This window comes from Tachypleus tridentatus, chromosome 12 (assembly GCF_004210375.1).
Source record: "Tachypleus tridentatus isolate NWPU-2018 chromosome 12, ASM421037v1, whole genome shotgun sequence".
NCBI classification, from domain to species: domain Eukaryota; kingdom Metazoa; phylum Arthropoda; class Merostomata; order Xiphosura; family Limulidae; genus Tachypleus; species Tachypleus tridentatus.
In genome coordinates this window covers 45,484,646-45,500,510 of record NC_134836.1, presented here as the reverse complement: position 1 = coordinate 45,500,510, position 15,865 = coordinate 45,484,646, and the positions used below count along the sequence as shown (strand labels likewise).

The following is a 15,865-nucleotide window of genomic DNA, read 5'->3' as shown; positions in this document are numbered from 1 at the left end:
CCAACCAGCGGTGCTCGCACCCCTTGAAGGTGCGAGATAGCGTTCCAGGGCCTACGAGATAACATTTGTTTTGGCCACTTTCACCTTTATTCTTAAATAAATAATTACTGTGAGGGGTGTCAGAACATATTAAAGTTTTTTAGGGGTGCGGGGCATAAAAAAGGTTGGGAACCCCTGAGGCATAAGAACAAAGTTAGTATATTTCAGCAGTTATAAATTAGCCAAACAATTTTTGAACGGTTGATACCTTGTTTTCGAAATGTATATTACTTTATATTTATTGCTAGGTTTTTTTTCAAGATGTGTTTGCTAAGTAGGAAATGCAGTGTTTTATATGTGTTAGCTTCACTTTATAGTGGGAAAAGAGAATACAACTATTTAGCCATTACAACAAAGCTTTACGTTTTCACAAACTTGGTATGATTAACTGTAACAGGCAAATCTTTTTAGAATCATATTTATTACACTTGAACTTGAAGTTACACGCGCAGTATTTTTTATTCCAAAATTTCAAATAATATTTTATTTATAATAATGTACTAGAACAGCTATAAACTAAACTTATAATTTTAGATGTATCTACAAATATTAATGGAGACTGATGCATATTTCAACATCTAACACTTACAATCAGCGCCGCTACAAATAAATTTTTTAGCACGAAACAGATATGTTATTTGAAAACTAATATTTCCACATTTCGTTAAAGAGCTTTCAAATGCTACAGCACTTCAGTGTTTTTTTAAAAAAAGTATTTTAATAACACATAGAAACAGGGAATTATGTAAATAACTACAAACCCTACTTGACACTCTATAAAGTGTAATCCAACTTGATGAAAATACAAGTAAAAATATTCCATGATTTGTTTTTCTCATAGTAAAATTTAAAAAATGAAATCATTATTTTACAGGATTGTTAAATCAGTTCCCTACCCAATTATCGTCGATCAACTAAATCGTACAAATAAAAACAACAATAATTTCAATAAAGCATAAACATTAATCATATACAAGATAAAAAATAATTTTATGTTTATAAGTTAAGCAAGAACCTTCTGAAATGAGCATTCGTTTCAATGAAACGTTTATAATCACGTGAAATAACTTATAAATACAATATGAATTCAACAGATGAGTTTAATGTATACTTTTATATTCACGTAGAACTTAGAGCACAAATGAAGTGACATCACAGGCAATATACAAAATGGAAAGGAAGTGGTGTAAAATATATAATATTCTGGTATCGTTAAATTGAAGTATTAACATATACATTAACATATTGTCCTATATACATGAATATACAATAGAAATGTTCAGTTCAATTTAGCAGTGTTCACTTAAGATACCTGCTGCTTCTTTACCAATTCTGTATAGAAATAAGTATACATAAACATACTTTAATTAAAAAACGTAAAATTTGTGATAATGCTGACAAATTTTGCTAAGGTTAAAAGATGGTCCATCAACTAGCATTATATTTTATGATATTCATATGTATACAAATCTATTAATATTACTGTTAATGGTAACGTTTCCGTCCAAAATGGAAAACATTCATAACTTTTCCTTTTATTGTAGGTTTAACACGTCATGCTAAACTGAAATTAAACCATACTCTCATACCTTAATGTATTAAACAATGATCTAACTGTTGTTTCTAATTTGGAGAGTGTAAACATATCTATTCCACAGGTTGGTTCTGATATGGTCAAATTATGGCTTGACTTATCAAATTGAAATCGTGCTTTTATTTTAGCTTTAAATACGAAAGAATGAAAAATAGGGCAAGGTGCTATTACGAGAGACCAATATATTACATTTTACTTTAATATTTAGGTTTACATTACTATTTAAGTTACCAAGTTTGAAGGTAAAAAGAAATATACTTCATGATGTAAAGTATTGGCGCGGTGACTTTTTCTTCTGTAAACTAAACAACTGTGTTGTTTTGTCGCTTTAACTTTGTTATCCCATTTTTATTCAACATTAAATTAAAACAGCGTTTATAGCCCTACTTTTCTTTAAAAATATGTCACACTTTAAGCAGACGTTCTGTTTCTCAACAGGACAACTCGTGCCTAACCACGACCAACGGTGTAACTGGAGTATTCAGAATCCTGAAAGAATAAGGCTTAACCTAGAAGAACGCTTGATTTACCTTTCGTGATCCTGAGAAAAAACAAACAAACAAACAAACATCCCTTCAATTCAACACTGGTTTGAAGTCGATTCGTTTCTACAATACCTGTAGGTTATTACAGGACTTAGACTTTATGACTGTTTTTTCTAATAGTTTTCTAATAAAAACTTTGGCCTTGCAAGGAGTCGCCAGTGCTGGAGTGGTTAAAGTGACCAATTCTCTGTCTCTTTCTAGCTGTTGATCCTTCAATCGAATCTGACTTACGATCCCAACCAATAGTTCGTCAACGTTGTGATTAATTCCTGCTGAAGTCTCAATGAACTTACAACCAGTAGACGTTGCTAAGGCTTGACCGTCTGTAATATTGTTTAAAAATGAGAGAAGATCGTATATTGGTTGGATATATGTATCTCTTGATGTACATATATTAATTATGTTGTCAAATAAACAACTTAGAAAGTGTTTTCAATTTAAATTTTGATTATTCATTTACTACTATTTTGGTCGAGTACCAATTCTAAAGTTAGAAAGGTGTAATAAGCAAAGGATGATACTGAGAAATAAGTCATTTCAGGGTTACAACACTGATTCCATCTTGGAATTTATTTCAAATTTAAACACTTCTTTCAATGGTTCTATATGTTTATGTTTTTCTTTTCTTTAGATTACTATATGGTGAATTAAAACGAACTCAAGACCACATAAATATTTCTTCTAATGTTTTAATTTAATCATACCTTTTGTACTAACCACCCTCAGACGAGCTAGATCTGTTTTGTTGCCAACTAAGATGACAGCCTTAGAACTAGTTTCTTTAGCACTGCTGATTTTCAGTAACGTATCTCTCGCTCTGCGGAAGCTGGTTTTGTCACAAGACGAATATACGAGAAGGAAGGCATCAGCGTTATCCATCATTGTTTCTATTGGTTGTGAAGAATCCTAAGATACACAAATATGTGTTTATAGTAAAGATAAGTATCTTCAAATAACACGAATGGAGAGACATATATAAATAAGAAAAAATACAAAAAACAATCATGAGTTACATAGATTTAACACACTTACTGGTTTTGTGGAAAGAGTGTATTCAACAAACATCAGTTCTGACTCTTCACAGTTCAGCACCACTGTTACCAATTTATCATCTTGTTCATCTAGAAAGTAACAAAAGGAATTATTTTTTAGCTTCGGGAATTTTATGGCTTAAATAACGAATTATCTTTACTTCTTTTTTACGATCGAAGAATGTATCGTAAGCATTTAGAAACAACATATCAAAACTTAATCTACATTATAAAAATAACCTCACCGTCTATTAACACATTACGCTATTAGAAATTAATGGCGAGTTTTAAGCAGTGTACGATATGTCTGTTTTTTTATCAAGCTTAAAGTTACACACTGGGCTATCTGTGCTTTGCCCACAACGGGTATCGAAACCCAATTTCTAGCGTTATAAGTCTTCAGATTTACCGCTGAGCCACTGGGGGACAATATTATGTGAAATAAAATAGCTAAAGGTGAAATATTATTTTACTAAAGTTCATACACGTTGCTAGTACAAAGAATCATGTTTAATAAAAGTAAAGTTAGAAACCTTAAATATAGCAAAACAACCAAAAAAGAATATGAATTTAGGTAAAGCCACATTTCTTAATTATGTGATTACAGAGCTATTGGTATTTTAAAAATAGAGAAAAGCTTAACTGGCACACTGTTAAATTATAATATGTACTGTTATGGCGTCTTCGGTAAGTTGTCGCTGAGCGCAAAGAGTGCACAGTGGACTATCTATGCTATGGCAACCGCAGGAACTTATCCCTAATTTCAAAGTTGTAAGCCCTTAGTCTTACTGTTGAACCACAGATATTCACACTAGTATCACGACAATTGTTTAGAAACATATTAAAACTTAATAAAACAATTTATTAAAAATTAATTTCGTGGTGCAGTTGGCCCTGGGCTCGGAATGACCAAATGGTTAAGGCACTCGACTCGTACTCTAAGGGTCGCGGTTTCGAATCCCCGTCACATCAAACATGCTCGCCCTTTCCGCTGTGGGGGCGTTATAATGTTAAAGTCAATCCCAATATTCGTTCGTGAAAGAGTAGCCCAAGAATTGGCGGTGGGTGGTGATGACTAGCTGCTTTCCCTCTAGTCTTACACTGAAAAATTAGGAACGGCTAGCGCAGATAGCCCTCATGTAGCTTTGCGCGAAATTCAAAATAAACCAGTTGGCCCTGTTGCATATATGTGGATTTCAGGGCTTGTGAGCAGCATTTGAATTCACAACTTAACATAAAATATTTTCTCTCACTCTTTAGGGCTATGGGTATGTTTTAAGAGTAACAGTCAATAGCTTAGTGTGGTTTAAGGGCGACAAGGTGCTGACTGGTATCCCTCTAAATTAGTAGTACAGGATTAGGGACAACAGAAGAGAACCTTGAGTATCTTTGCCATGAAAATATAAAATACATATACAAAAAATGCTTATACAAAGTGAAATAAGTGTAACAGACTTGAGTAATTTTGACTGGTTATCAGTAACAAGATATCTTAATTGATATTCTTATGAGCGAAAACTTTATTGAGATTGGTTTCATGCACTTAACGACCTACCTGACTACAAACAGTGTTTCTTTATATCATAAGTACGTGTTCATAAGCTCTAACTGAAAACAAAATTATTGGTCTGTTTATGCAAGTTTTACTTATGGCTCTATTCCAATATTTTGTAACTAAAATATATATATATATGTGTGTGTGTGTGTCGTGTATGTCTGTCTCTCTTACACTGTTGTTTTTACACTTTAGAATTTTTCCACACAATCAGATATTCTTACCTGAAGATGCATCATAAGCACATATGTATTCTGATGTTGTAAACTGAGTAATAAGACACGACTTTCCTACTTCAGGGCAACCAAGGACTACGACCCGATACCTGATGGTAGGAAGGGAAGGTGCCTCATGGGCTTCTCCCGTGATTTCTGCGCTTGGTAACTGCGACCCGGAAGATGACACGCTCTGGGAACTGTGTGATTTGGAACGGAACGAATCGCCTCTGTTAATTAAGCCTTTCGGGGTAATAGAGAAGTTACGGAGCCTCTGGTAGTCCCCTTCTTCCCCGTCAAGCGGTAGGGAATGAGTAGAAGAAGATCTTTCAGTAACATTGTCCCTCGGGACACTAGCTACACGCTGGCGAGATCTGATGGCAGGATCTAAAGACTGTGGCCTGTGATTCATCCTCATAGACTGTGTTCGGTGGACAGAATCTTTTGTGGACCTAACTCTGCTTGTTCTGAAACTGCTTCCTCGAGTTGTCCGAATTGACCCAAGGTCTTCCCCCGATCGACTTGGGTTCTCTCTGTCCTCTAGTGTGACTGCAGCGGAGAACATAACAATGGGCACAGTTTTCCTTCTCGGTCGCCTTTTCCTTTCTTTTAATTCTGTCTTTTTGACCTCTAATGAGGTAAAAACGTAACTGTTTGACAGAGAGGTAGACGCTATTCGTGAGTATGGCATGTTTCGTACTACGTTGTAGCACAGTGTAATTTGTTGAAATAATGGTGCAACTCAAACTCTAAAAGAAGTATATGATTTATGTTTCTCCTTATTGCAAACGCTCTTAATACAACCTTATTTTACCTAAGCAATGAAAGTGCGGGCCCTCACGGTTAACGAGAAACTTCAGTTTATTGCAGCGATAGAATAGAAGCAGCATTTTATAAGAACAGCTGTACATCACGTGACCAGCATAATTACGTCACAGCTTCTTTTAGCATCATACGACGTATCCCTATTGTAATGAGTGTAGATCAACCGACTTGGCTCCCTCAGTGACAGATTTCCACGTAACTGCCGATCTCGTGGTATTAAGTGGAAACAGTCTATTACAGACTATCGTGTGTCGTTAGCGGGAAAGCGCAAGTGGAACAATACACCTCCTTTCCGACACATTTTTAGTATAAACAATTTTTTTTTTCAAAATTAGTTAAATATTATGTTTACTGCGTTATATTTTTCAAACAGATCGTCTAAAAGTAAGATACGTTGAGAAAGAAAGAGAATTTTAACCTTTATGAAAATATACGTAATTTCTAATCAGTTAAAAAAATATCAGAAAATTATGCGACCACCTTAACTTACTCTTCGTAGTATAAACATGTTAAATTTAACACTTGATTGAACAGTGTTACATTACATATGCTACTTACATCCTAGGAACAGTCTTTCCAGATAGAATGTTTTTTTGAAGGAAGGAGATTGAATGTTAGGCATCCTTAAACAGAAAATGCATTTAAGCCTCTAATAATTAATTAAAAATGCATATGTATACGTAAATAGCACAACGGTTGTGCTGATATTACCTTAAAAAACAACAACGTGTAATCCGCATTGAAAGAGTTTTGAAAACCCTCTACTATTCAGTTTGAAATTACAACAACAACAAAAACTCACATAAAGGAAAGACTGTTGTGAACAATAGAGTGACAAACAGTAAAAAGGTTCCCACGTTATGATTTTTATCGTGGTTCTATTTCACCAGGCCCGGCATGGCCAAGCGTGTTAAGGCGTGCGACTTGTAATCTGAGGGTCGCGGGTTCGCATCCCCGTCGTGCCAAACATGCTCGCCCTTTCAGCCGTAGGGGCGTTATAATGTGACGGTCACCCTACTATTCGTTGGTAAAAGAGTAGCCCAAGAGTTGGCGGTGGGTGGTGATGACTAGCTGCCTTCCCTCTAGTCTTACACTGCTAAATTAGGGATGGCTAGCGTAGATAGCCCTCGAGTAGCTTTGTGCAAAATTCAAAACAAACAAACAAACTACTTCACCAGGTCTTCCACTTGGCCAGTGGTAAGTCTTTGGATTTACAACGCTAAAACCAGGGCTTCGATTCCTCTCGGTGGACACAGCAGATAGTATGATGTAGCTTTGCTATAAGGAAACAAAATACATCAACTGTCTCCCACGTGCAACAATTCCTATATTAGGCTTAGTTGTTTTTTTTTTTTTTTTTAATCTGATAAACAACGCTTCCCCCCCAATTTCTTCAAACTCCTCGGTTTTCGAGGCACATTTCCACTTCTACATTATTGTTGGTTTCCTGATTATCTGACTATGTGAACCCTTACATATGGAATTCATTAATATATCTAAATCTTCAAAATGTAACCTCAAGACTCGTTTCATTATATTACTTCACTTATATTTTCTATAACTTTTTCTTATTTTACATAGGAATATACGAGATGTGTTTTTGTTGGGTTTTGCTCTTTTTTTTTCTTTGTCTAAACATTTGGCGTTATAGTAATTTAAACCCCTATACTTGATAAAGTTTTAAAGGTATAGCAAAATAAATTGTTATTACATACAATAACACGATAATGGCTGTAATATGGATGTAATTATCCCAGTTTTACAGATATACACGCAATTAAACAGAGATGCGCAAAACGTAGTCTCGTTCAGCGATTTCTCATCTCGCACGTCACACCAACGTCAAGGTATCAAGGTTAAAGTTATTAGTGATTGAATAGATAATTATTTTATACAACATCCTTGTTGTTAGATTGGAAACTTGAAGGTATATTTCACCGAATTGTTTAGGCTAATGCTTGTTAATTATTAAGAAAAAAAATAGTAATGTTATGACGATTCTATAGTTGAATAAATGGTAACTAGACTACAATTTAGTGAAGATAGCGATTCTGTTTTGAAGACACTGAATATTCTCGCCTCCGGGTTCCATAAGTGTCTTTTGAGAGAGAAATGTGATTTTGTTGATTTGCAATTTCTTGTGATCTTCAAAACATTTACATGTATTGATTGTTACATACTGTAATTTATCAGGTACGTGTCTCCGATTTATTACGATATGTACGTTACGTATTACTATCACAAATAACTGGAATTTTAATTTGAGCTTAGTAGTTAATTAAATGTCAATATGTATTAAATTTATGTTATTTGCCAAAAAGATTAATGCACAATTTCCTTTTCTAACACAAATATATTTTAATATACAAACGCGAAAACAATACAATTTATAATAACAGTTATTACTAATTATGGTTTATATACAACAGTTTTACAAGCTTACAGACAACACTGGGTCTTACGTCAGGTCTAGAACTAAATATTTTATCGACGATCCAGGTCCACGACGAGCAAATTAATTCCAAGTTGATATTGTTACACCTTGCTTAAGCTGTTGTTTCTTGATTGGCCTCACATCGAATACAAGCTGACTTCTTCCAGCGAAAAGTATTTGATATCTCGTATAAATTCTAACGTCCGAATTAATTCACTGAAGTTGAACGGTCAGTAATGTTCGAAATCTAACGTTCCTGGTCAGTTCTGTAGTTTTCGATAAATAGACGTTAGTAACAGTTATAGCTTCCTAAGCCTACAGCGTACTGAATGTAGCTGTCTAATAACATCCTCTTTTCTAGGCGCGTGGGATTTTAGATATTAACCACGCGATTTTTTTCGACATTTCAACAGTATTTAGCGCGTATTCGTAAACAAATATTTTTCCTTCTCACTTTGAAGAATTCTGTCGTAGTTTAGGCGGGACTTGCGCAATACACTGTTAAGAATATACGTCACATACAAAAAAGAAAATTATACAGAAACAAGCGTAGGCACTAAAATAAATGTACAACAGTAATTTATTACATGATGTTGTTCGTTAGCATAAAACCTTATTTGACTGCGTACTTTAATAAATCTTTTTTTCATAACTGTCGAATTAATTTGTTTAATAGGTGTTTTGTTTTAGCGCAAAGCCACAAGGAGTCTAGCGCTCTAACCGTTAAGCCATGCAAGGCCTAACACAATAAAAGCAAGTTGGCTATTATTAAGTAACATATACCGACATGTTTTTTCATAACTAAGTGTAAATAAATGTATATGTGACAAGAAAGTTTTGCTGTGTTTACCTATCGCTGTTGTAATTACAGAAAATGCGGAAACAGATAGATGCCAAACCCCATTTTACTTGTAAATCAATAAAATCCGCTAACCCCCTGGAGGACTTGTTCAGAGAATACACGTTTTTGTTTGCAGAACATTTTGCGACACAAGTTTTCAGTACTGTATCCTATATAAAATTTAATACCTATATTAAAACATAGCTGGCTGAAACAAAAATATCAAAACATGATTATAAAAACATTTATAAAATAAGCTTAATTTCTCTAACATATTACCAGTTTTCCAACAAATTCTAGTTTAATGCCTGGAGTTAATTAATTATGTCGGTCGATCAAATGAGAATTTATTCATGCGTGTCTTATGACTATTGAAGTAATTCTAGAAGTAACCACAGAATTGTGAAAAGGTCGCTACTTCATGGAACTCTGTAATAGTGGGAATAACCGTCACATTATAACACCCTTATGGCTGAAAAGGTGAGAATCTTCAGTGATGAGATTCGAACCCACAGAGCCATGCCAGGCTTAACACAATAAAAACAAAGTAGCTTTCTTAGGTGTTATATATCGGCATTTTTTTTCACATAAGTGCATGTGTTCTTTTTCACATCTGTGCTCTGAACAAGTGTTGCTTTAATTGTTGCTGCAATAGTTACACAAAATACACAAACGTATAGATGGCGCACCATTTTTTCCCCTTCATTTGTTTTTTTTGAATTTCGCGCAAAGATACTCGAGGGCTATCTGCGCTAGCCATCCCTAATTTAGCAGTGTAAGACTAGAGGGAAGGCAGCTAGTCATCACCACCCACCGCCAACTCTTGGACTACTCTTTTACCAACAAATAGTGGGATTAACCATAACATTATAACGCCCCCACGGTTGGGAGGGCGAGCATATTTGGTGCGACCGGGATTCGAACCCGCGATCCTCGGATTAGGAGTCGAACGCCTTAACACGCTTGGCCATGCCGGACCTTTCCCCTTCATCATAAGTAAATTGTTACATCATGACGATTGTGCTCAGATTAGATAAGAGAACAGATTCTCAAACAAAATTAAGACATTAGAGAATAATAAGAAAACACCGGATTTCTGAAATTTTCACAAATATATATGTGAGAAATCACAAGATGCAAGAAAATATAAAAGCCAAAATATTTACATGATCAAAATTCGCACTGTCTCCAAACACTTGATGACGTGAGTAATAGTGTAGAGAGCAATAGAGCAACAATTCTCACTGTCATCGATGTACGTAAACATTAATTACTACTCTAGCAATGTTATATATCCTAAGGATAAATGCGTTTATATCTTAAATTTAATGATTTTGAGACGCATACTAATTCGTCGTCTTTAGAGGGTTCGCTGGAATATTAATTTGTTAGCATCGAAGTTTACCCTTCTTCAAACAATTGTTTCTTCAACTGCATTAACAACTTTTCATAAATCCTTTAAAGTTCCAAAAGTATTAAATGACAATTCTACTGAAAACTAGAAGTGATTCGAAAGGGCAATAGCTTTGTCTTCTTTCTAGGGATATTTTAAAGTCATCTTATTATTTTCTAAAAAAAATTATTTTTTTAGGGGTGTGTGCGTGTGTGTATGTGTTAAGCTTTAAACAGGAGATTCAGCGAATATTCTATATTAATATTATAATCAAGTGTACTAGAATTAATTATTTCTGTTTCGATGATACTTCTTATTTTCAGGGGAATGGCCATTGAAACCAATACTCCATTGCAAAATCGTTAGAAATAAATAGAAAAGGTATTTATATTATGGTTTTATATTTTGGACAATTTAATGGGGAGCTTACAAGTTAAAAAGAATATATTCAGTTCTCTACACGACTCGATAAAATTCACAATGGTGATGAACATCACTGAGTCCCATTTTATGATGTACTAGTAAATGTCTCCACAAACATGTTGTATAATAACAGTGATGTGCACTTGTAATTGATCTTACATTCATGCCATCTAACCCATATAAAGAACAACAATCTGTCGTGCAGAATTTGTAAAATATTATTTGATGACGCAACCAAATGGAAAAAAAAGTACTAAAAGAAATGAATTTTCTTCGACTGAAAACAACACTATCTCATAAACTTAATAAATGCCAGTGCTGCTAAAGTCAATAAAACTTCACGATTCGAATAATGGAAACTAGAAGAATATGGATAGTGAACAAGCGAAGGTCTTACACTCATGCAGTCGCAACCATTTCAACACATAAAACGCAATCCATAAAAATACTGGAATATTAAACAAAATCAAATCTTAAGAATCTTATAATTTAGAAATAACATAATACAAAATAGAAAGCAGCAAAAGAAGTTAAAAAAAACGGTTAACATTTGCAAAGTTTTATTTTTGGTTTGTAACTTTGATCTTGAAGCAATATTCAAAACTCTCGTTAATATTTGAAGAAACTACATCAGACGAAAGCGCTCTCATTAAGTAAAAAAACTAAAAGCATTTATCTAATTATTTTAAGTAAGTTATTCGTATCAACATATATATTTATAACACAAGAAACACATTTCTTCTTATGTGATAAACTGAGAAAACGAATGGTTCAAGTGGTGTGTTGTTTAACTATTTCCGGTGACTCAACAGTAATTCTGAGGACAACTAACGTTAAAAACCGGATTTCGATACCCGTAGTGGGCAGAGCGCAAATAGCTCATTGTATAGGTTTGATTCGAGCAACAAACTGCCTCCCTTCGCATAGGTTTAACGTTAAGTATGTGGGCTTAATAACACTAAAATTCAGGGTTTGATGCTTGCACTGATTTCTTTACTTTTATGTGTGTCATTTCTGTCCTAGCCAAGGAAACATTACCACGATACTACTGGGAATAATACGACTTTTACGTTTATAGTCCATGTGTTAATGTGGAATTGTCTGATTAGTTGGATGACAGGCAACAAATTGGCTGTTTGGGCAATTTGTGCTGTTAACACCACAGTATCAAATCATGGGTTTTAGCATTATAATATTCCAGAGTTATCACTGATTCACTAAGGGAGGGACATTCTAAACTATCAACATGTTACCTTTCTCAGGTGAAGTACGTTTTCAAATAATAAATGGAGAGTAATTCCACAATATTTGCATTTTGTTCACATTTCTGTGGACTTATAACCTTAAAAACCGGATTTCAATATCTGTGGTGAGCAGTGCACAAATAGCCCATTGTGTAGGTTCATATATAATTACAAAACAAACAAACAAGCAATTCGTGTCTAACTTTTTGGATTTTAGCTATATGTTTGGATAAAGTTTTTTATATTAATTTTTCATTGCATATCTATTACAGAGCACCAAATTTATATCGAGATATTTAGCAAGTTTGATGTGATATCAGGGTTAGGATTTTGGTATTTTCAACCTGAACGGCACTTTATGCAGTACATGGGCTATACGATTAATTGATAAACCGTTTTACTCCATGCACAACCAGTACTAGTATTTAACTACTGGCCAACTAGGGAGTAATTAGTGAGCAAAGTCCACTGCCTATTACTCAGCCGTTTTAACGAATAGCGAAAGTCACTTTCACTCTTATACTTCCCTTCCCTCCGTTAAACTGCTATGGATCTAATATGGTTAACAAAGCGTATAAAAATAAATTTTCTGGCTGACAGGTATGGCAACTTTAAACCCTCTAAGTGACATTATATTAAGTAGTTGCAATTTCGTTGTTTTTCAACCATTCTAGATTATTACAGCTACGAAGTTTCTCAGAACAGAAATGCTAGTTTTACGTTGTTTTTCACATAAGTATATTTATCATTAATAAAACATGAAGTGCGGACCACCATAACTTGAGTTTTAAAGTGGTTAATCTGACTAAAATAATCACGTACGACTTTGGACACGCATCACGATAGCCTGACTTGCTATTAGGCCATCTATAGGATGATTAAGGCATTAAGAATAATAAATTAAACCATAAATTTGATTACTTATATGAGTTGGAGATATCATTGAACGTTGGTACATTATATTTCTTGCCTTCCATGCGGACTCATAATGCTAGAAACCGGGTTTTGATACCCTTGGTGGGCAGAGCACAGATAGCCTTTTTGTGTATTTTTGTGCTTAATAGCAAGCAACAACTATATATCTCATACTTCGTGGATACAAAAGAAAAAATAAATAATAGAAAACTGAAAACACGCAAAATACTCATAGAATCCTTATTCTGATTATTTAATAATAAAAAAAATGGATGAGGATTAGACATCCAATTTTGTTACGCATTTCACTATCTGTATTTAGTCTCTCACTGAAAAATAGCCTACCCACCTCTGTTCAGAAGCAAATGGAGGTGAAACGAATATTTGATCCATTGGATATTAATTTTTTGCGATGAATCAGATACGCAGATAGGCATTTTCATCAACAGATAATCTTGATATATTATGTAGGCATGATAATGTTTGCACGTGCATCATGTATGATAAATATTACATTGTTTAACTCAGTGGTTTCCAACCATTTTCACTCTATTAACCGGTAAAATCTGTAATAAAAGGCTCATACATCATTAAGAGTATTTGACTATAGATATGAAGGATACAGACATATACACAGGACTGTAAAAACAAGATTCTAAGAATATCTGGTCTCACAGGGAGCCAATCTCAGTAGACCTCCTGTCATGTTTGGCGTGCCCTCCAAGGTTGGAAACTAATCTAGTCGACCGGCGCTTTCTGCTAGCTTCTAAGTACAGCAGGATCTTCCAAGATATTAAAGAGCGGAAACTCTGGTACTTGTAATTGTCATAATGCACAGACAGTCGTTATGGAGTTTAAAAAAATATCACGTCCATCCCTTGTGTTGCATCTATATTTCATAATAGACATGGTGGCAGTGACAAAAGGAATAGCATATAAAATCCAAAGAATAGTATAAGTAGTTAAAAATAAGAACCCAAAACACTATTTCATGTCGTCACATGCTGTAACTCCTTAACAGTATTGCATGGCTGCTAATGTATGCAGACCTGTACATCATTATTAAATATTAAACAAACAATGATGAAGCAACTAATTTAATACATACTATAATGAAGTGGCAGTTAACACACACGGTGTACTTCCAATACGTATGGCCATATTTCCTATGCAATTAAAAGAACCGTCTTAATTATATCAGATATCAGGAGGCACTTATCTAAAACCTGATATACAATGAAACACTATTCGTCCCATTCATGAAGAACACAGAAGTGACATCTATGTATATTCAAAGTAATTGCGGCGATGAGTAAAGTTAATCAACAGCCACAATCCTTAAAGATTCAAAATGGTATCTCCTTTAGCACCTTACACAAAATAATTATTCTGTTTATTCAACCCAATGTTCAGTCTATTAGCCATAAACTACATATTTTTAGGGTATGCAAGCATATCATGCATTTTATATCTTATTATTTTAATGTAGAAATTTTCAAATTATCTGTTTATTATGAATATTTGCTGTTTTCGATTGACGTATGGTGCATAAAATCATTAAGTTGACTTCATTTTAGTTATTCTTCAGTGATAATACCTGTTCTACCCGTAGAAGATATTTCTGTATTGCTTCATATCATTCAAGAATTTAGTTGACATCAGTGTTCTTCACTGGTAGACTAGATGACATCTCGAGCTTACAAACAAATGAGAATGACCAGTCACGTGGATAACGCTAGTAGCTAGAAGTAAATATGACATTTCCCAATAAATAATAAACATTAGATTTAAACACTTTGTACGGATTCTCAAATACGTTAGTTGATGGGAAGACATCTTTTGGAAAGAAAATCTTTTGATCAGTTCATGAGTACAGTTAAAGAAAACTGTCCAGTGTTCAACACAAAAGTGCACTCTGTATTATGTAATTTTGATAAATAAAGACTGATCACATTACGTGTCATACGTTGTGTACAGTACTTTTATTTCTTAGCTTAATTGTAACCAGTTTAATTAAAATAAGTACCACTTTGTAACTTATCCTGTCGATTCTCCGGTTATAAGGTGTACCTAATTAACACCCTTTGCAGAAATCACAAGAACACTATAACTTGAGAAAACTTCTTTTCCCCCCAAAATCCACAGCTAATTTAACCTTTATCATAAATCTTGATTATAAGCTATAACAACTACATTATCCAAACCAAGAAACGTTTACAGGACATGCAATCTTGTGTATATCTATACATTTTATCCTTTATAATAATGCCCAGTTTTTATTTGTTTTGAAAATACGTGCGTATCTTACTATCTAAATGTGAGCGTGCGCACACTTGATTTCAACGAATATAAATATAGTCAAGTTGACATTTTGTAAAACAACATATAAATGCCTTGTGTTGGTTGTGTTCTTTTTTTTAATATCCAATGTTAAGAAGACATATAACAATATTATAAGTTGATTTGCTGATAATGTACAGTATATTGTACTGGTAACTAAACTAAAAAAAAAAAACGTACAGAAGTTACAGTGTTAATTAATCTCTTTATTGAACACAGATCGTACGTAACTAAAGTTAGGCCTAAGACAAGCAGACATACAAATTTCGGTATCTACGATTAGAATCCTTTTGTATTATTCTAGAAATCATCTAAGTATAAAGTAATGTTGAATAAAGAAATATATATGACCGCATACGTTTTGTGGATTGCTGCTAATTAACATAATTTCATACAGATGAGCAGTATGTGATATATTTGTCTCCAATGTTATTGATTTCCTCGAGAAAACCAAAGTTTTGAAAGTCAAGA

At 33.9% G+C, this 15,865-nt stretch overlaps 1 protein-coding gene and 1 long non-coding RNA gene across 2 annotated transcripts; one reads left to right on the top strand and one right to left on the bottom strand.

The window, feature by feature from the left end:
- Positions 1–443: 443 nt before the first annotated feature.
- Positions 444–5,842, bottom strand: LOC143233169 (GTP-binding protein GEM-like). Its single transcript, XM_076469127.1, has 4 exons — positions 4,989–5,842; positions 3,211–3,299; positions 2,883–3,084; positions 444–2,501 (listed from the first exon to the last, which is right to left on the bottom strand). Exons 1-4 carry the CDS (start codon positions 5,668–5,670, stop codon positions 2,242–2,244), a joined length of 1,233 nt encoding a protein of 410 aa, XP_076325242.1. The 5' UTR covers positions 5,671–5,842; the 3' UTR covers positions 444–2,241.
- Positions 5,843–6,007: 165 nt separating this feature from the next.
- On the top strand, positions 6,008–14,766 carry LOC143233170 (uncharacterized). Its single transcript, XR_013018007.1, has 3 exons — positions 6,008–7,997; positions 10,796–10,853; positions 14,632–14,766. It is a non-coding gene; the product is annotated as an uncharacterized LOC143233170 (long non-coding RNA).
- The last annotated feature ends 1,099 nt before the right edge of the window (positions 14,767–15,865 follow it).

What these genes read in the sequence shown, in the direction of transcription:
- LOC143233169 (XM_076469127.1), bottom strand. Translation starts at nt 5,670, where the DNA reads ATGCCATACTCACGAATAGCGTCTACCTCTCTGTCAAACAGTTACGTT. An exon ending in ACACTCTTTCCACAAAACCA is followed by an intron (nt 3,085 to 3,210) that starts GTAAGTGTGTTA and finishes TGTGTATCTTAG; the next exon opens with GATTCTTCACAACCAATAGA. An exon ending in GAGGGTGGTTAGTACAAAAG is followed by an intron (nt 2,502 to 2,882) that starts GTATGATTAAAT and finishes ACAATATTACAG; the next exon opens with ACGGTCAAGCCTTAGCAACG.